Below are 21155 nucleotides of genomic sequence, written 5' to 3' on the forward strand. Positions count from 1 at the left end.
GAGTAAGAACTGAGGGGCGTGGGACACCCCCAGAGCATGGGGCTGCATCAGCCGGCGGGTGGGGAGCCTCCTGCAGACACCCACAGGAGCCTTGGGTCCGCGCAGTGGGGCACGTGGTTCCTCGACCCTGCTTCAGGCGGCTGTGAAACAAACCTCTGAGTTTCGTTTCATTTAAAAAAGCAAAAAACGAACTAAAAATGACTTATTTTTATTTAAAATGTTTATATAGAAAAATTAATACAGATTTTTAAAAAATCACCTGTAGCCCTGTCAACAAGAGATAACTCACGTTTCCCACTTTGCCTCAGTTTGACTCAAATACAACCAAACCATGCGGCCTGGCCCACTGGCCCGGGAGCTGGCAGCCACGTTCCCAGGGCTGCACCCCCAGAAGTCGGTGAAGCACCAGCGCGTTTCTTTTTTTAATTGAAGTGTAGTTGATTTACTGTGTTGTGTTAGTCTTAGGTGTGCAGGAAAGGGATCTAGTTATACATATATGTGTTTATATATATATACATATATTCTTTTTGAGATTCTTTTCCATTATAGGTTATTACAGAGTGTTGAGTAGAGTTCCCTGTGCTATACAGTAGGCCCTTGTTTATTATCTATTTTATATATAGTAGTGTGTGTCTGTCAATCCCAGACTCCTAATTTATCCCTCCCCCACTTCCCATTTGGTAACAATTTTTTTTCTATGTCTGTGAGTCTATTTCTGTTTTGTATATAAGCTCATTTGTGTCATTTTTTTAAGATTCCACATATAAGTGATATCATATGGTATTTGTCTTTCTCTGTCTGGCTTACTTCACTTAATGTGATAATCTCCAGGTCCATCCACGTTGTCACAAATGGCATTATTTCATTCCTTCTTATGGCTGAGTAATATTTTGCTGTATATATGTACCATGTCTTCTTTATCCATTCCTCTGTCGAAGGACATTTAGGTTGCTTCCGTGTCTTGGCTATTGTAAATAGTGCTGCAATGAACATAGGGATGCATGTATCTTTTCGAATTATGGTTTTCTCCGGATATATGCCCAGGAGTGGGATTGCTGGATGATGTGGTAGTTCTGTTTTTAGTTTTTAAGGAACCTCCATACTGTTCTCCGTAGCGGCTGCACCATTTACATTCCCACCAACAGTGTAGGAGGTTTCCCTTTTCTCCACATCATCTCCAGCATTTATTATTTGTAGGCTTTTTGATGATGGCCATTCTGACCAGTATGAGGTGATACCTCATTCTGGTTTGGATTTGCATTTCTCTCATAATTAGCAATGATGAACATCTTTTCATGTGCCTGTTGGCCATCTGTATGTCTTTGGAGAAATGTCTGTTGAGGTCTTCTGCCCATTTTTTGATTGGACTGTTTGTTTTTTTGATATCAAGCTGTATGAGCTATTTGTATATTTTGGAGATTAACTCCTTGTTGGTCTCATGGTTTGCAAATATTTTCTCCCAGTCCGTTGGTTGTCTTTTTGTTTTTCTTATGGTTTCCTTTGCTGTGCAGAAGCTTTTGAGTTTAATTAGATCCCATTTGTTTATTTTTGCTTTTATTTCCATTACTCTAGGAGATGGATCCAAAAAAAAATTGCTGTGATTTATGTCAAAGAATGTTCTGCCTATTTTTCCTCTGGGACTTTTATAGTATCTGGTCTTACATTTAGGTCTTTAATCCATTTTGAGTTTTTTTTGTTTTGTTTTTTAGTTTTTAGTTTGTTTTTTTATATAGCAGGTTTTAATTAGTTATCTGTTTTATGCATATTAGTGTACATATGTCAATCCCAATCTCCCAGTTCATCCCACAACCACCACTACCACCCCACCACCCCCGCCGCTTTCCTACCTTGCTGTCCGTACGTTTGTTCTCTACATCTGAGTCTCAGTTTCTGCCCTGCAAACTGGTTCATCTGTACCATTTTTCTAGGTTCCACATGTATGTGTTGATATACGACATTTGTTTTTCTCTTTCTGACTTACTTCACTCTGTATGACAGTCTCTAGATGCATCCATATCTCTACAAGTGACCTAATTTCGTTCCTTTTTATGGCTGAGTAATATTCCGTTGTATATACATGTACTACATCTTCTTTATCCATTTGTCTGTCGATGGACATTTAGGTTGCTTCCATGACCTGGCTATTATAAATAGTGCTGCAGTGAACATTGGGGTGCATGTGTCTTTTTGAATTATGGTTTTCTCAGGGTATATGCCCAGTAGTGGAATTGCTGGGTCATATGGTACTTCTATTTTTAGTTTTTTAAGGAACCTCCATACTGTTCTCCATAGTGACTGTATCAATTTACATTCCCACCAACAGTGCAAGAGGGTTCCATTTTCTCCACACGCTCTCCAGCATTTGTTGTTTGTAGATTTTCTGATGATGCCCATTCTAACTGGTGTGAGGTGATACTTCATTGTAGTTTTGATTTGCATTTCTCTAATAATTAATGATGTTGAGCAGCTTTTCATGTGCTTCTTGGCCATCTGTATGTTTTCTTTGGAGAAATGTCTATTTAGGTCTTCTGCCCATTTTTGGATTGGGTGGTTTGTTTTTTAAATATTGAGCTGCATGAGCTGTTTATATATTTTGGAGATTAATCCTTTGTCCGTTGATTCATTTGCAAATATTTTCTCCCATTCTGAGGGTTGTCTTTTTGTCTTGTTTGCAGTTTCCCTTGCTTTGCAAAAGCTTTTAAGTTTCACTAGGTCCCATTTGTTTATTTTTGTTTTTATTTTCATTACTCTAGGAGGTGGATCAGAAAAGATCTTGCTGAGATTTATGTCAAAGAGTGTTCTGCCTATGTTTTCCTCTAAGAGTTTTATAGTCCGGTCTTACATTTAGGTCTCTAATCCATTTTGAGTTTATTTTTGTGCATGGTGTTAGGAAGTGTTCTAATTTCATTCTTTTACATGTAGCTGTCCAGTTTTCCCAGCACCACTTATTGAAGAGGCTGTCTTTTCTCCATTGTATATCCTTGCCTCCTTTGTCATAGATAAGTTGACCATAGGTGTGTGGGTTTATCTCTGGGCTTTCTATACTGTTCCATTTATCTTTATTTCTGTTTTTGTGCCAGTACCATGCTGTCTTGATTACTGTAGCTTTGTAGTATAGTCTGAAGTCAGGGAGTCTGATTCCTCCAGCTCCGTTTTTTTCCCTCAAGACTGCTTTGGCTATTCGGGGTCTTTTGTGTCTCCATACAAATTTTAAGAGTTTTTGTTCTACTTCTGTAAAAAATGCCTTCTTTTTTTTTTTTTCGCGGTACGTGGGCCTCTCACTGTTGTGGCCTCTCCCGTTGCGGAGCACAGGCTCCAGACGCGCAGGCTCAGCAGCCATGGCTCACGGGCCTAGCCGCTCCACGGCATGTGGGATCTTCCTGGACCGGGGCACGAACCCATGTCCCCTGCATCGGCAGGTGGACTGTCAACCACTGCGCCACCAGGGAATCCCTGCCATATTTTAAATAAATTTATTTATTTTATTTATTTTTGGCTGTGTTGGGTCTTTGTTGCTGCTTGCACGCTTTCTCTAGCTGTGGCTAGTGGGGGCTACTCTTCATTGCGGTGTGTGGGTTTCTCATTGCAGTGGCTTCTCTTGTTGCAGAGCACGGGCTCTAGGCATGGGGGCTCAGTAGTTGTGGCTTGTGGGCTCTAGAACGCAGACTCAGTAGTTGTGGCGCATGGGCTTAGTTGCTCTGTGGCATGTGGGATCTTCCTGGACCAGGGCTCGAACCTGTGTCCCCTGCATTGGCAGGCAGATTCTTAACCACTGCACCACCAGGGAAGCCCTTGAGTTTATTTTTGTGTATGGTGTTAGAGAAGGTTCTAATTTCATTCTTTTACATGTAGCTGTCCAGTTTTCCCAGCATCACTTATTGAAGAGACTGTCTTTTCTCCATTGTATATCCTTGCCTCCTTTGTCATAGATTAGTTGACCACAGGTGCGTGGGTTTATTTCTGGGCTTTCTATCCTGTTCCATTGATCTATGTGTCTGTTTTTTGTGCCAGTACCATACTGTTGTGATTACTGTAGCTTTGTAGTATAGTCTGAAGTCAGGGAGCCTGATTCCTCCAGCTCCATTCTTCTTTCTTAAGGTTGTTTTGGCTATTCAGTCACGCCCTTTAATTTAATAGGTAAGTGCTGGTCCTCAGGCTGTAGTTACTAGTTCCTTTGGATTTTTTCACGTGCCACATGGGGAAATTACCTGTCTCCTTTTTAACTGCCTTGTTCTGATAATGAAAACCTTCCTCACTCTGGCTTGAGGCAGGATGTGCACACATGGCCAGGTGTGGCCTCTGGGAGGCCCTGACCTGGGAGAAGTGGCTGCCCCTCTCGCTCCCTTCCTCCCTTTGAGCTAGTTAATGGGACTGCCAAGCAACTCTGTTCTAAGCTCAGTGGGTGAGAAGAGGCCACACTGACTGCTTGCAGTATCCCTGATGGAAGTCTGTTATTCGTGCCATTTAGGTCCCTTTCTTGGCGTATAATCGGGAGATGGCCACCCCCTCCCAGGGCTGCTGGGGCCTGTTCAGGGACACCAGCAGGACAGAGAACTTGGCTGACAGGCAGTCTACCCGGGTCTCCCACCACCTGCCCCCAGCCATCACCCTGCAGTGTTCGGCCAGAGAGAGGAGTCTGAACTTGCACAGAGAAAGAGCTCCTGTGACCTTGTGGTTACTTTTCACACAAGGGGACTGAGGACAGAGCACAGGAAGTTTGGGGCCAGTGAAGGAGGCACTGACTTCTCGGCAGAAAAGTGACTCCTGGCTTCACTCAGGCGGGTTCACTGAGGTGGCGCTGCTGGCGTCTCACTCCCAGCCTACACGCAGACATCCTGGCTGACACGGGAAGAGCCATCATGCGTTTTAGTCGTGCACGTTTGTTTTAAACTTGTAGCTGATTTTGCTCCATTTCTGGGTCCTATTTTTAATTTTTGATCATTGTTATTATTGCCATTCTGCTTTGTTCTCCATCACGTCCCCTTAAAAGTCGGTTTATGTTCAGGACATGATGTGCATCGAAGGCTGTGTCCTGTCCCTGTGGGAAGGCCTTGCTGCAGCCCCGCCCGGCCCGGCAGCCGAACCCTCACTAACCGTGTCTGGGCACGCGTGGACGGCGGCAACGGACAAGGACGGGGAGGTGCCTTGCTTGTCGCAGGCTGGGGGGCCATGTGGTGCTTTTGCTCCGGATGCCAGTGGGGACAGGGAGGCCCCTCTGGGCCTGGGTGCCACAGGAACGGGGAGTTTTTGAGCCCTTGGCTCCGTGACCTGCAGGGTACATGCTCGGGGAGTCCCGAGACGGTCCTTAAGTGGTGGCTCTCCACTAGCACTGGAACTCTTAGAATAAAGATTACCAGGATAAACTCCTGAGTTAAATTCGGAAGCTCCTTTAAAGTCTGCAAAGGCTCCTTTTTCGTTTTCTTGGAGGCAGTAAAGAAGGTGTCCCTCAGTGTCGCCCGCATTCACCCACTGTGCCCTCCGCGCCACGCTCGCAGGTGCAGCTGTGCTGTCTGGCTGGGAGCCCCTCCGTTGTTGACAGCCCCACAGCCCTGCCAGAGCACATCCTCGCTCCTCTTGGTGTGCACACCCCTGATCTGTCCAGGTTCACCGGCACCCTTCTTCCAGCTGCATTAGTTGGTTTGGGTTCGCTCAGACTTAGAATAGAAGCACCCTGTTGCCTTCAGGCGTGGCTTCTTCAAAGAACCTTGCCAGTAGTGCTCATCTGAAAAAGGTGGCTTTTGATACTAAACCAAAAAGTAGCAGGATCCTGGGTTTTCTTTTTCCTTTCCCTGTGTGCCCCCTACAAGCAAGAGGCTTGGGGGAAACATTTGATCAACATGTTTACCCCCACTGTCTTAAAGAAGAGCAGATGTCCTTACATGGGAAACTGGTGATCTCAGCAGTAAAGGCGCCCCACCCTCCTGTCCTAACTGCCCAGCAGTCATTGTGCAGCCAGCCTCCTGTCCCTGCCCCATGGGAGCGTCTCCCATGGATCTCCAGGTGCCCCCTGGCCCGTGGAGCTCCTGCCAGGCTGAGGGTCTGGGCGTCTGCGCACACCTCGCCCCCGCCTGCCCTGCGGCCTCCGTGACCCTGACTGAATAAACCCCTATCGTCCCCTGCAGCCGAGGACTTACACGGAGGAGGAGCTGAACACCAAGCTGACCCGGCGTGTGCAGAAAGCAGCCCGGAGGCAGGCCAAGCAGGAGGAGCTGAAGCGGCTGCACCGCGCCCAGGTGAGCCGCTGGGAGTCCGCACCCACAGGAGGGCGGGAGAGGAGGCGAGCAGGGCCGCCACTCGTGCAACTGCAGAAACCTCGCGGGGGGCGCTGGCTGGGGGAGAGGGAGGGGCCCGGCTTTGAGTCTCCTAGACCCTAGCTCTGGAAGAACCACTGTAAAGCCAGCTCCTGCGTTTGTCAGAGCTGTTAGCAAGAGGCAGCTGTGACTGGCTGGCCTCCGACGCGCCTGGGATTTAGAGGTTGGAGCTGTCCTCAGGGTCCCAGGCCTTTCAGTTTTTTTTGTTTGTTTGTTTGTTTTTTTGCGGTATGTGGGCCTCTCACTGTTGTGGCCTCTCCTGTTGCGGAGCACAGGCTTCCGAGGCACAGGCTCAGCGGCCATGGCTCACGGGCCCAGCCGCTCCGCGGCATGTGGGATCTTCCCGGACCGGGGCACGAACCCGCGTCCCCTGCATCGGCAGGCAGGCTCTCAACCACTGCGCCACCAGGGAAGCCCTCATCATTACTTCTTTTAAGTGAGGAACTCTTCTACTACAGGTCCTTCCAAGGACCCATCAATCCTCTGAGGATATTTTTTTAAGCTGGAAAATGCCAAAGTCTAGCTTTCCCACATCTACTTCAGTCCCATACTTATTGTAAAAAGACAAGCCCAGTCCAAAGCAGGAAAGGAAAAAAAAGGATGACTGCTATCAGAAAGGTAGATTGCTTACTGTACCACGTCCCACAGTGACGTCTATCACAGTGCCTGTAAGGTTCAATTGTACTCCAGGAACCAGTTTATATGACCGTCTCCAGATCTGTGAGTTCCCAAGGACAAGGACCATGCCATATCTTATTCCCGGCATTAAAGCGGTCAAGATATGAAGGAACAAAACGAACCACTTTTAAAAAGCCACTATTCTCTTCTCCCTCTTTTTTTTTTTTTTTTTTTTGCGGTACGCGGGCCTCTCACTGTTGTGGCCTCTCCCGTTGCGGAGCACAGGCTTCCGACACACAGGCTCAGTGGCCATGGCTCACGGGCCCAGCCGCTCCGCAGCATGTGGGATCTTCCCGGACCGGGGCACGAACCCGTGTCCCCCGCATCGGCAGGTGGACTCTCAACCACTGCGCCACCAGGAAAGCCCCCAGATTTTTTTTTTTAACAAAAAATAATTTTTTAACACAAAGTATTAAATGATACCTAAATACAATGTGGTTTTTTAATGAAATCGTATGTATATAGCTGTGTTCATAAAGATTCGGACAATAATCAAAAGCTCTACAGCAGCAAGAAACATGAACAGCAAATCCATTCCCAGCGAAGAGATTCCTCTGGTTTTCCAAAACCAGCTTTCTCGTCCTTTCCCCGGACGTTACTCTGGATCTGCGTTCCCTGCATGACCGGATCCCTGGATTTTATTTCATTTTCTGTGTGAAGATATGTCCCTGCCGCTGCTTCGGGGTGGGAGGTCGTCCCGGGTGTCAGTCATCCCCGAGAAGCCTCACTCCGTGCAGAGTGGAGCCATGTTTTCTCATTGAGGTAGAGTTGGTTTACGATGTTGTGCTAATCTCTGCTGTACAGCGAAGTGATTCAGTTATCTACGTGTATGCATTCCTTTTATACTCTTTTCCATGATGGCTTATCCCAGGAGATTGGCTGTGATTCTCTGTGCTGTACACCAGGACCTTGGTGTTCATCCATCCTACGTCTAATAGTTTACAGCCACTAACCCCAAACTCCCGGTCCCTCACCCCAACCCCTGACCCCAGCAAGCGCAAGTCTGCGCTGGGCAGTTTTAATCTTGTCGAAGCAGGATCTGTTTGAGACTCTCAAGAGCCCCGCTGGGGTGTTTGCACCCTCGTGTGCTCGTGCCGCGCTCTGGGCACCCGCCCGCTTCGCCCTTCTCCCTCCTTCACGCTGTCATGTCGCCCGCAGATCATCCAGCGGCAGCTGGAGCAGGTGGAGGAGAAGCAGCGCCAGCTGGAGGAGAGGGGCGTCGCCGTGGAGAAGGCGCTGCGTGGGGAAGCAGGTACCGGCTGGGTTCCTGGTGGACAGGGGATCCCTGAGGAATGCCCACCCAGCCCCGCGGGAGGCTAGTTCCTGTCCTGCCCCTGGGAGTCAGCTAGTCTCCAGCAGGATTCTCTCTCTGGTCCCCTCGTCACTGAGAGCCGGGGCTTCTGTTAAGCAAAGGAGGAGAAAGGCCCATGCATCTCAGGGCTGGCCGTCCCCTCGGCCCACCATCTGCTGCTGACGCCCTGGGACTCCTCTCTCCTCCCTCCTCCCCATCTTTTCCTTGAGAAGACAGTGACTGGAACGGGGCAGGCTGTGCACAAGGAACCATCACAGAACTGCTCGTGCAGGCCACCCCGGCCCCCCGCCCCAACGGGTGGAGCTGGTGCCCCGGGTGGACCAGGCTCTGTCCTGGAGGCTGGGCACTCAGGGCAGAGCCCAAGCAGAGCAGAGCCTGGGAAGTGGCTGTGAGGGCCATGTGCTGGTAACTGCCCTTCCTGGGGCAGAGCCATGGGGGCAGTGCAGTCACACCACTGTCCCCAGAGCCTGTGGGTGGGCCCAGCACAGTGGGGCTTGGAGAGCAAAGAGGTGCCGAGGGCCCAGGAGGCCCTCTTGGTTCAGGACCTTGAAACCGCTGGATCAGCCCCAGCTGTAGCCCCAACCCAGGCACAAGCGATTCCTCCCTGCCTTCCCAAGTCCCCGAGTCTGGAGCTTCCATCCCTTTGTAGAGAGCACGGGCCTCCAGGGTCAGCACTAGAGTCGTGGGACCAGGGATGAGGACAGGTGGTGACGTGGCTTTCCTTGGGGAGGGGGGCGGGTCCTCTGGGCTTTGGGCTGAGGGTAAACTGAAGGCGAATCAGGAGGAGGCAGCCACGAATGCGGCCTGTCGCTGCCTCTGATCTTGCTGGAAGACTGACCAGTGGTTGGCCTCCGAGTGAGCGGCTGGTGTCGGGATGCGTTCGTGGGGTTCTGGAGGACTGGGGTCAGGCACAGAGGAGGTGTCTCCCGTCCTGACCCTTCACGGCCACGGAATGCAGCTAGCAGTGGACTCAGGGTGACCTTCAGGTGAAGACAGGACACGAGGCAGGAAGATGAGGCTGTGATGTCTTGTGCCTGATGCTGGACTCACTGTGCCACCAGATGAAATGTGAGAACTTGACTCCGGAGGCGAGCCAGCCCCTGTGCCCGGGAGCGGGGACTCAGGTTCACCCGGCAGGGCCCCCGCCCTGCGTGCCCTGACCCGGCCTCCTCTGTCAAACGTGACCACCTGGATGGAGCAGCCCTGCAAGCAGTGGGAACGGGGACCCACGGGCCCTGCCCTCTCTGCTCTCACTGCTTGCAGAAGATGCCAGGAGGAGCCTGCACCCTCAGATTCCTCCTGCCGAGGTGGAGAGGGGCCACAGTTTGCGTAAGTGCCCCTGTGCCCCACAGGGCTCTGAGGTTCAGATGCACACCCAGCGCTGATGGTTCCGCCTGGCATTCAGATGTCTGTCAGCTGCCCTGCGGTTTGTCCATGGTGGCCCCTCGGCATTTCCACAGCAGGCTGCATTCCTCAGTCTGCTGCCTGCCAAGGGGCCAGAGAAAAGGGACCACTGAAGATTGACCTGGGATTTTGCTGAAATTCCGCTTACTAGTTGTTTACATAATTACCTTTTTGTAAACACATACAACCAGAATTTCGTCTAAGTCAGTGGTTTTCAAACTTTTTTAAAAAGCAGCAGAACGCTTTTTTACAAGACAAATTATGAGTTCAAGTTTAACTCAAAAAAAAAATTACTCTTAAATGTTAATAAACACAATTTGAAAATGCAGGTTGTGGAGAGCTGCAGGGTTAATACCCTCCATGTCCAGTCCAGCCCTGGACGTAGGGTGGGCACCTGATGCGCAGAGGTGGGGGCAGGTCGTATACAGCCATGGGAATCTCAGGACATGCACAGTGAGAACGGTCTGGGTGTCTGCAGCTTAAAGTCGGAGTTGCTCTCTCAGTGGAATCACTACAGATCCAACTGCAGTTCAGATTCTTTATGAAGAAGAGATCAGATAAATACTCCCAAACATACAGTGAACCCAGAACCAGATGTGCTATGTGTTGTGGCACCTGGAGGACCACCCTGGTACCTGGAGGATCACCCTGGCACCTGGAGGACCTCCCTGCACCTGGAGGACCACCTTGGCACCTGGAGGACCACCTTGGCACCTGGAGGATCACTCTGCACCTGGAGGACCACCCTGCACCTGGAGGACCACCCTGGCAGGACACTCCGAGAGTGAGACCCTGCTAGCAGGCCAGGATTGAAGTTGATGAATGAAGTGTCATTTTCCCACGCGTCACAGGCAGGGCAGACACTCGCACACAGAGGGCAGAAGAAGCCTGGTCCTGGGGCCTCACAGAAGCAAGTTTACCTGCAGCACAGATTAACATGTTGATGGGCTTCAGTGGGTTACACATTGGCGGATCAAAGATTCGAACATGGTGTGTCCTGTTTTAAGTTTTTTTTTTTTTTAATTAATTTATTTTTTACTTTTGGCTGTGTTGGGTCTTTGTTGCTGCGCGCAGGCTTTCTGTAGTTGCGGCGACCGGGGCTACCCTTCGTTGCAGTGCGCGGGCTTCTCATTGCTGTGGTCTCTCTTGCGGAGCACGGGCTCTAGGCACGCAGGCTTCAATACTTGTGGCTCATGGGCTCTAGATCACAGGCTCAGTAGTTGTGGCGCATGGGCTTAGTTGCTCCGCGACATGTGGGATCTTCCCGGGCCAGGGATGGAACCTGTGTCCCCTGCATTGGCAGGAGGATTCTTAACCACTGCACCACCAGGGAAGCCATGTTTAAGTTTTTTTATGAGTTAAAAGTAGTTGTGAATCGGGTATTTGGGAGACCCCAGAACAGCACTTGAAGAGCCGGAAGCTTCCAGAGAGCAGGTTGAAACCACAATTGTGGTCAAGAGTCTGCTAAGCTTCCCAGAACTTCTGTCCAAATACACGTCTCCTGTTTCAAAGATGGGCTGTGGTACCTCCGTTGGGAGATTCCCACAATGCATTTGGAAACACTCGACACAGGAACCCAGTACTTCGCTTTTCTTCTTTTAAGCACATCACTTCCTAGGCTCCCTCTTGGCAGAAGCCCCTGGGTCTCTGCTCCCACCTGGCAGAGGTCGTCTTTGAGGCTCAGCTGTGCCTTCTCTTGGGCTTCTGTGTCCCATGCCTCCTGCTCGTCTGCTTGCTCGCGGCCGAGCCTTTGAGGAGGCCACTCGGGCTGAGTAGTGCTGGTCAGCTCCTTCCCTGAACTGGCCATTCGGTCTCACCCGATGGGCTCTCTGAGGGGTCAGACTGGTGGCCTAGCTGCCTTCCAGAGAAGGCTCGCGTAGTTCTGAGTCTCACGTATATCCGCACAGCAAGTTTAGCTTCAGAGCCTTGGATAAGACGGAGACTCGTGAGGTTTCTGGTCTGGGGCAGCTGGGAAGCCCTCTTTGTCTCTGGAACCCACTGGATCAGCCTCAGTCTGCTTTCCGGTGTGTGTGTTTTGGAAGGAGGAGCCCTCGTGTGGAACCAGAGGCTGCCAGGACCAGCTGTCAGACTGTGGGTTGTGGAGGAAAAGGTAGCGAACCGCAGCCGACTCTACTCTGCGTGCGTTACGGTCCTGGGGGCCGCCCTCGCTCACAGCGCCTGTGTCGGGGTCCTGGAGTATGATGAACAAGAATACGTTGCCGCCCGTTGCCTGCTCTTAGGGGGGCTGGAGACCTTGGGGGCCTGAACGCAGAAGAAACAGGGCCTCCTTTATCTCAGACCGTCCAGCAGAAGTGCTTCTGCTTCTGGTGGGGTCGGTGTGGACAGGGCAAGCTGAGGGCTGGTTCCTGACACAGCTTTTTTAGGGTGTTCACGTTTCGCCTTCAGCCCCTCAGCCTGGGGCTTCTCATATTCAGAAATTAGGGAGGTTCGTAGCCTTTGATCTGCCCTTGAGTTTTTTAAAATCTGAGATGAGGTTGAGTCCCAGCAGGATTCCCAACCAAGCCAAGGCTTCTGTCCTGGCCGATCGCTTTCTGTCAGTGCAGTCACCTGTGGTTTTCTGTGACCGCCCCTCGCACCCAGAGGTCTGTGGCTACAGTGTGCACGTGGGGGGGCGGGGGGGCACCCGGGGGGACACATGCTTTCCAGCTGCCGCCTGTCCCCCTCCTGCTACGTCTCTGGGTGTTTCTTATGCTTCACGCCGTTCATTGCTCGAGGCTCGGGGGGACCAGAGGGTTATCTGATGCAGTAACTCTCTTCACCGATTCCTTGTTGTAGACTATTGGGGAGAGTCTTATTACACTGACCTCATCGACTTGCGTCTGGGTGGTATGTATGCAGCCCTGTTGCTGAACTAACCCTGCTGATGCCCCCTCCCCCGCACCTGCTCACAAACAGCAAGAAGTCATCCCGCTAACCAGCAGGTGGCAAAAGCACAGGCCCTTTTCCAGCTCCAAGGGAGCAATGCCCGACCTCCCCCTGCCCGTATGTGCTCCAGGGGGAAACCTGAGATAGCTTTTGCTGCCCGGGGTTATTTTAATGTTTTATAAATAAAAGTTCACCTACCCCAGCCTGTCAACCTCAAATCTTCACTCTGGTCCCACTAATATCGTTGGGTTGTTTGACGGTAGGAACACACACGACACACTCAACACGCACGCATACACACACACTCTACCATGACCTCCCCTCGAAGCACATCCCTCCCACTCCCCCCAGAGAGCTCACTGCCAACCACACTGGGGAACCAAACACACAGAGAGCTCGGCCTCCACTGTCTCCATCAGGGCGTGCTCAGGCACCCCCTGAGAGGTCCAGGTGCCTGGGAGTGGTGTCACGGTGATTTCTGCCCAGATTCACCAGACTTGAGGCTGTGTTGACCGATGCCTCTGAGAATGTACCCCCCTTCTTGCTCTGTCCAGGGACCTACTTTGCAGCTCTTTTCAACAAAGACAGGAAAAGTCCCAGGCAGTGGTCCTCCGTGTATGGCCCCTGGAGTGGCAGCATTGGCACCACCCCTTGGGGGCCTGTTAGAAGTGCAGGTTCTCAGGCCCCACCCCAGACCTTCTGAGTCAGGAACCCTGGAGGTGAGGCCTGGTTACCTGTTTTAACAAACCTTCCAGGCCGTTCTCATGCCTTCTAAAGTGGAACCTCCATCTCAGAGAAACTCAGCGTGTCTGCCGTCGTGCGTACAAAGCTCACCATTCGTGTCGGATCAGAGAAACAGCCAAGGCCTGAGTCTCACCTCTGGGCCTTGGGCACCTTTCCGCCTGGAGGGCTGCCCTCGCGTCGGGAGCCGAGGCTCCTGGGGCCCAGTGCCTTCTTGGAGTCCGGAGTCCTGGGTCAGGCGGTGTCACCTCTTCATCTCCCCGTGCAGGCTCCATGCTGAAAGTGCTCTTGAGACAGACGAGGGGCCAAAGGCCACTGTCTCTCATATTTTACTGTAATCCCATCCTTTTGAGAGTCACTTCTTGGCCCATTCATTTAAAAACCAAAGCATGATTCTGATTGCGACTCAAGACAGAGCTCTGGTCTTAGAGAGGCTCCACCAGTAAGGAGGCTCCAGCCTCCCGGCCTCCTTGGGGGTGGGCTGTCACTGGCCTCTGCTCTGCTTTCTCACCCCACGTCCACGGGTTCGCCCGTCTGCATGGCCCTCCAGGGCCCCGAGCTTCTGGTGTCAGGTGCTGCCACCTCGTGGCCGTTGCTGCTGTAGAAGGGCTGATGCTTACACCCCGACTAACAGACCCCACCCCTGACTAACGTCCTGGGCTCCCTTCCCGCCGCTTCCCGACACCCCTGGGCAACGTTTATGTCGATTCCAAACGAATGTGACAAGTATTTTTTTGTTTAATTCAGAATCTACTGGGAAGAAGTATCGAACCCGTTTCTTTAAAATTACGTTCGCCCTTCCCTCCCAGCTCGAGTACTGTTGCCACACTGATTACCTCGTGTGGCTAGTTTTGTTTTCTTTGCTCCTGTTGGCTTGAGTGATAAGATGTTGCTGTTTCCATTTCTGTGTCCCTGGACTTCAGCTTCTAGCCTTCTGGGTTTAGAATTCCCACAAATTCCAGGGGAAAATGAAATAAATAGAAAAAGGAACTCAGTGTATCTCTGAATTGTGAACGCCTGCATTAAACACCTTATGACCCCTGCTGCCTGATTCACTTCCTGCTCTGTCAGTTCTCTGTGATTTCTGTGTAAAGTCCAGCCTCGGTGGGCTCTGCTCAGCACGCAGAGGCTGCTGCCCTCCCATAGGGTCTGGGAGGAGAACAGATGCCAGAATCAGCCCCCTTTTCAGTTCCTGATGCTGTTTCCTTCTTAGAATGCTTGGTAATCTCGTTATTTGGGGAAATTTTACCCTTTTGAAATTTGGAGCCCGAAGTGTAGAATCTGATTGCTTCTCTACTGTTGTATCCCCAAAGAGCCACAGGGAAACCCAGCACCAACCTTCCTTCCTGCGTGGGTAAGAGGAGGCCAGCCTCCAGATCCCCGCCCGGCCTCTGCCCACCACACAGACGTGCTTCCGTGGGGTCTTACGGTGGCTCTCAGCTAACCGTTAAAGTCACCAAAGCTGTTAAAAGCCTCTTTCTGAGCCACAGAGTATAAAGATCCCTTTTCACAAAGCTGAATCTTGTGATTTCAAAGGACCCATTAAAGGACAGAGGCAGCGTCCTCCCTGCCCAGCCACCAGTCTTGCTGCACTAGACCAAGGTAGGCAACTGGACAACTTCAGATAAAAACATCTCTTCTGGAGAACTTTAAATTAGAAATATATACACCTGGGGACTTCCCTGGCGGTCCATTGTTTAAGACTCTGTGCTTCCAATGCAGGGGGCGTGGGTTTGATCCCTGGTCGGGGAGCTAAGATCCCCCATGCAGCATGGTGTGACCAAAAAAAAAAATTAATTGAAATACATACACCTGATTTCTAGTTTTCCAAGACCTCACCTCGTGATTTGTATGTCTCAAGGGGAAATTGAAAGAACATGAGTGGTTTAGAAACGTAGTGTAAAGGACTGGGGAGGGGCTTTCATTGTTGCTGTGAGTTGTGGTGGGAAGGCAGGGAAGCACGTCCCACCTGCCCACTCCCCCTTCCGAGCCTGCCTGTGCTGTTTGCCCCCCTTAGTTGATGCTGGCAGATTTTTGGCTGGTCTGTTCGGTTTGAGCATTAGCCTGGCTCTGGTTTTGCTTTAGGAACTTTAAATCCTTGAGATTCCCCAGCATTCCTGTGTGTGTGCGTGTCCCAGCCTTTGTGTGTACGTGTGTGTGTGTGTGTGTGTGTGTGTTGGAGCTCAGTTTTCACATGCATTTTTTTTCCCTTTGTTTTCCCCCAGTCTAGAGGTTTTTTCTATACTGAGTTTTTCTAACAAGGTATCTCCCCAGCTGTCTGTCTGTCTGCCGGGCCTGCCGGGCAGAGCCTTCCACCCTGTCAGATGCTGCATGCCGCCCTACGGCTTGCAAACCAGCCACTCTGTCTCCAGCTACCCTGACGTTCCCTGTAGTGGGGTGATTGGGTGGGAGGGAGGATGCAGTGCTGCAGGCAAAGCCTTTATGAGGAAGCAGGGGAGATGGAAATATATAGAAAGAACAAGTGGAGGGAGGTTGCCGCAGGACTGGTCGTGGCTGCCCACTGTTCCACAGCCTGCAGGGTCCTGGACCGGCCCCGGGCCACCAGAGAAGCAAGGCAGTCGCTGGAGAGCACCCGACTTAGGGAGACGAAACCTGGCTTCAGGCCCGCTTCACCGTGTCCCCAGCCCAGCCACTCGCCTTCTCTGGGCCTCTCCGTTAGGCGGGGCGCAGGCGGCTTGGTGGCCCTTCCAGGTCTGGCACCCGAGTGGGCTCTGTGTGTGACCCCTGTCCTCCAAGCTGTGTCCTTTTGTTGGGTTTGCCTGGAGCCTATGTCGGTCCTCTAGGAAGGGCCCTCTGTGCTGGGAACGGGAGAGCGAGGGTGGGTCTTAGTCGGGCTGCACACCTCAGACCCTCTGAGCCTCCGGTCCCTCCTTTGACGGCAGAGCTGCCGTGCCTGTCTGGCTGGGCAGCCCCCGGGGCCAGTGCAGGGGCCAGAGGAGGCCACACAGGTGCCCGTGGTTTGAATTCTGACGCACTGCCACGCTCACGTCACGCGTCCCTCTGGAATCCATGAGATGTGCCTGGCTGCACGATGATAATCTGCAGCTTTTCAAGTTCAGTGACACGTGTTGCTTGACCCGAAGTTGGGGAGGGTGGGTGCTGACGGCCACCCTGCAAGGCCGCACCTGGCACGCGGGCTCTGGGTACTCTGGGTGGCAGCTGGGGTCAGAGTGAGTGATGCACATGGACAGGAACCCATCTCCCCGATGTTATACAGTAACTAATGTCAACGACTTCTATTTGCCATGAGTGTGACGACCTCTCTGCCCTTACAGCTGGTGAACCAAACCTGTGTCTCTCATGTCTCCAAATGAGGCAAGAGACTAGCTCCAAACCAGCGTCTCTGTGTCTCCCTTGCACGCTCGTTTCAGGTTCAGGTCTGGGGTGGAACTCCCCTTGTTTGGCTGTTTTTTTCCTTCAGTTTCTTCTTTATAAAACAGTATTTATTGGGTGTTTTTTCTGATTATAAAGTATACATTATGGAAATAGCAGAGCGTGCAGGAAGGCTAAGGAAGAGAGTCACAACCTGCCCTTCATGGCCTCTGGCCATTTCACATCTGCTCTGCCTGTTGTCACGAGGGTGCTGCTCGCCTAATTTCTGTCCTGAGTCCTGTTCTGCGATCTCATGCCGTATTCTGTGCTGGAAGGGCGTCTGAGAATGTGGTCTGCATAAAAGGGGCTGAATGCTGCGTTTTGTGATGTCTAGAAGGGGAAGCACATTCTTACCTATGCTGCCGGCACGTGCCTCCTTGTTTCGGATGCGTGTGGCTGTGTGTCATGTCCCTGTCCCTTGCTAACAGGCAGGGATGCTGTTCCACTTTCACTGCAGCCTGTTTGCATTTAACATCTATCCCAGGAAGCGTCAGAGGTGGGGACCCTGTAGTTTGTGGGCATATCCAGGTGTCCTGAGCACCAGCCTTTAGACAGAGAAGGTTGGATGTAGATGAGTTATAAGTTGGGGGTGTTTGTAAGAAAGGAGGGCTCGCGCCTGCCCCAGTGACCAGCTGGTCATGCCACTCGGAACTCTGGACGTGATTGCTGCACACGTACCACACACGCACAAACACACACAGCCTCTGCACACCCACCACACACACAGCCTCTGAAAACCCACCACACACACAGCCTCTGCACACCCACCTCACACACACAGCCTCTGCACACCCACCTCACACACAGCCTCTGCACACCCACCACACACACAGCCTCTGCACACCCACCACACACAGCCTCTGCACACCCACCCCCCCACATCCACTGCACACCCACCTCACACAGCATCTGCACACCCACCCCACGCACATAGCCTCTGCACAGCCACCACACACACAGCCTCTGCACACCCACCCCCCCCACATCCACTGCACACCCACCTCCCACAGCATCTGCACACCCACCACACAGCCTCTGAAAACCCACCACACACACAGCCTCTGCACACCCACCCCCCCACAGCCTCTGCACACCTACCACACACACAGCCTCTGCACACCCACCTCACACACAGCCTCTGCACACACACAGCCTCTGCACACACATACAGTGTCCACACCCACCACACACCCACAGCCTCTGCACACCCCCCACACACACAACCTCTGCACACCCCCCCACACACAGCCTTTGCACACCCACCCCCACACAGCCTCTGCACACCTACCACACACACAGCCTCTGTACACCCACCTCACACACAGCCTCTGCACACACACAGCCTCTGCACACCCACCTCACACAGCCTCTGCACACCCACCACACACAGCCTCTGCACACCCACCACACATACACAGCCTCTGCACACCCACCACACATACACAGCCTCTGAAAACCCACCACACACACAGCCTCTGCACACCCACCTCACACACAGCCTCTGCACACCCACCCCACACACACAGCCTCTGCACACCCACCCCACACACAGCCTCTGCATACCCACCACACACACAGCCTCTGCACACCCACCCCCCACACACAGCCTCTGCACACCCCCACACACATCCACTGCACACCCACCTCACACACAGCCTCTGCACACCCACCACACACACACAGCCTCAGCACACACATACAGCCTCTGCACACACAGCATCTGCACACCCACCCCACGCACACAGCCTCTGCACACCCACCACACACACAGCCTCTGCACACCCACCACACACATAGCCTCTGCACACCCACCCCCCACACAGCCTCTGCACACCCACCACACACACACAGCGTCTGCACACCCACCACACACACACAGCCTCTGAACACACACACAGCCTCTGCACACCCACTACACACAGCCTCTGCACACCCACTACACACAGCCTCTGCACACCCACCACACACAGCCTCTGAACACACACACAGCCTCTGCACACCCACCACACACACAGCCTCTGCACACCCACCCCACACACACAGCTTCTGCACACCCACCCCACACACAGCCTCTGCACACCCACCTCACGCACAGCCTCTGCACACCCACCCCCCCCCCACAGCCTCTGCACACCCCCCCACACATCCACTGCACACCCACCTCACACACAGCCTCTGCACACCCACCACACACACACAGCCTCAGCACACACATACAGCCTCTGCACACCCATACATACACAGCCTCAGCACACACAGCATCTGCACACCCACCCCACGCACACAGCCTCTGCACACCCACCACACACACAGCCTCTGCACACCCACCCCCCACACAGCCTCTGAAAACCCACCACACACACAGCCTCTGCACACCTACCACACACACACAGCCTCTGCACACCCACCACACACACAGCCTCTGGCCTTAGTCGTGAATTTTCACCCAATATCAGATTCATGCACAAAGCCCTGTGGAGAACACAGAGAAGAGCTTAAAAGAAAGAGAAAACATGGCAGTTGCACTCACCCCGTTGCAAAGTAAAGGGCCTCTCAACCAACACGTGGCTGCTTGGCCCTTGTGTTCACCTAAACAGGCTTGTTTCTAATGGTCCAGGCCCTGCCTACCACGTGGGGCCATGGCTCCTGCGTGTGCCCTGTGGTTCTGTGATGGTCCCTTGCTGACGGTCCCTGCTCCTGAGAGCCCCAGGCCCCGAGTCTAGAGATGTCCTCTGCACGACTTCCCAGCTTTGTTTCTGTGAGTTTTTGGCGTGTCCTGTCGTGCAGTCCGCAGTGTGACAGCGTCCCCAGCTGTGGCGTCGACCCTCTGCGGAGAGGGAAGGGGCAGAGGAATAGGGGCGATCGGCTCTCCCTGGCTGTGCGGGGACAGAGATTTGGGCAGTGGGGACCGCCTCCGTGAGGACGCGCTGGACCAACGAGCCCTGGCTCAGAATCAGAGCATCACAGGTGTCGGCCCTGGAGGCCCATCAAAGACTGGGCGCTGCCTCCATGGCAGGGAGCTCCTCTCTGGGTTCAGTGCCCAGAGAGCCTCCCAGCCCTTAGATTCACCCACGTGGTAACATCTGAGAACTCTCACTCAGGCCTGGCTGTTCCACGGCAGCGGGCAGGCCTGCTGGCACTTTGGATGTTTTCACGGAGGGATCCCCAAACCCAAAAGGCCCCCAGATTGTCATCCCCAGCTCTCCCGCCCTCCCGGCAGGACCACAGGAGGAGGGAGCCCGCCCTCCCCAGGCCCGGGGCTGTTCCCGCTCAGTCTCTGTGCTGGATACAGGACTGAATTCATTTGTAGACGTGTTTCCCTCGCTTCTGCTTTTCCATTTCTTGTATTTTTTCTTTTCCTCCTGTTGTTCCTTTCTCACTTCGTTTGCTTTCTGTCCTCTGCTTGTTCTCACTTCTCCTCTCCCTCCCCCTCCACTTCCACCTCCCCCTCCTCTCTGTCCGTCTCGCCTCGTCCTCCTTGTTTGGCCCTTTTTGAAGTTGAGCCCAGTGGCGGGACTCCACGACGTAGACCTCTCTCCTTCTGCCCTTGCTGTGTCCAGGAAGGTAAAGTAAACCACAACCTTCTCCCCACCGCCTCTCGGGGGGCCGTAGCAACACTAGTCAAACAGGGACCCGAAACCCAGCTCTTTCTCCTTCTTCTTCTGGTACCTGGTAGCCCTGTTACAAACCCCCTGAGTATGTGGCAGTCCCTTACAAGGTACAGTATCCCTTCGACTGTCTCAGGGGGCTGGGGGGCGGGTGCAGGCAGGGAGCAGGTCCAGGTCTGGGGGCCTCAGGCTGCAGGCATCCACGGTTCCAGGCCACCACTCGTGGTCGGGCCTTTCAGCCTCCAGTCCCGCAGATAGAGGGACCGGGACGCGGGTGAGGAGCCCTGCCCCGTGTGGCAGTGATTTGTGCTGGTGACGTCGAGGAATACTGTCCTTACAAAGACTGTTCTGCACAGATGCCCCAGTTCCTTCCAAACCACTAAAAGCAGACTTCTCTGCCCTGTGTCTTGCTGAGTGTGTGTGTTTTAAGTTTGTCTGGTTTGCAGTCCCTTGTGGTGGTGATTGTCGTTGACAAGGCATGCGGGTGGGGCCGGGGAGTGTGACCACGGCTAACCCGCTAACCTTCCTCTGCTCTCCCCGGCGCTCGCTCACCGCTGACCACCACCAGCTGCGTCCACCTCGGCCGTCCCTCCGGAGCTGGCTCGAGCGCTTCAGGAGGCATCCTGGCGCCCAGAGAGCTTACCTGCCCCGGGCCCCGTGCTCCCCATATGCCCCGCGGGTGCCCTGTGCAGAGCCGCTCAGGAAGGAACGCGCGGAGCTGGATGGGGGCTACCGGGTGGTCGGGAGTGCTCTGGCCCCGGTGCCCAGCACGCACTCCGCGTGCTGGGCCAGGACCCAGGACCCAGGACAGCGCAGTGCAGA

At 53.2% G+C, this 21155-nt stretch overlaps 1 protein-coding gene and 1 long non-coding RNA gene across 17 annotated transcripts in view; one reads left to right on the forward strand and one right to left on the reverse strand.

The window, feature by feature from the left end:
- MICAL3 (microtubule associated monooxygenase, calponin and LIM domain containing 3) overlaps positions 1–21155 on the forward strand; it is a 147978-nt gene that overhangs the window by 122693 nt on the left and 4130 nt on the right. For 9 of the 10 annotated variants that reach the window (XM_049694790.1, XM_049694791.1, XM_049694796.1 and 6 more), the window contains 4 exons: positions 6123–6233; positions 8148–8241; positions 12502–12552; positions 20224–20289. In XM_049694790.1, the coding sequence (XP_049550747.1) occupies positions 6123–6233; positions 8148–8241; positions 12502–12552; positions 20224–20289 (322 nt within the window). The remainder of the gene's footprint in view (positions 1–6122; positions 6234–8147; positions 8242–12501; positions 12553–20223; positions 20290–21155) is intronic. The other variant, XM_049694799.1, reaches the window with a different exon arrangement.
- On the reverse strand, positions 17139–19245 carry LOC125960531 (uncharacterized). 7 transcript variants are annotated; one of them, XR_007470285.1, is made up of 4 exons: positions 19106–19245; positions 18112–18212; positions 17675–17726; positions 17139–17493 (listed from the first exon to the last, which is right to left on the reverse strand). It is a non-coding gene; the product is annotated as an uncharacterized LOC125960531 (long non-coding RNA). The 7 variants fall into 7 exon arrangements; XR_007470283.1 differs by having other exon boundaries at positions 17139–17521; XR_007470282.1 differs by having other exon boundaries at positions 17598–17726.

The sequence above is a fragment of the Orcinus orca genome, chromosome 11 (genome assembly GCF_937001465.1).
Source record: "Orcinus orca chromosome 11, mOrcOrc1.1, whole genome shotgun sequence".
Taxonomy (NCBI): Eukaryota; Metazoa; Chordata; class Mammalia; order Artiodactyla; family Delphinidae; genus Orcinus; species Orcinus orca.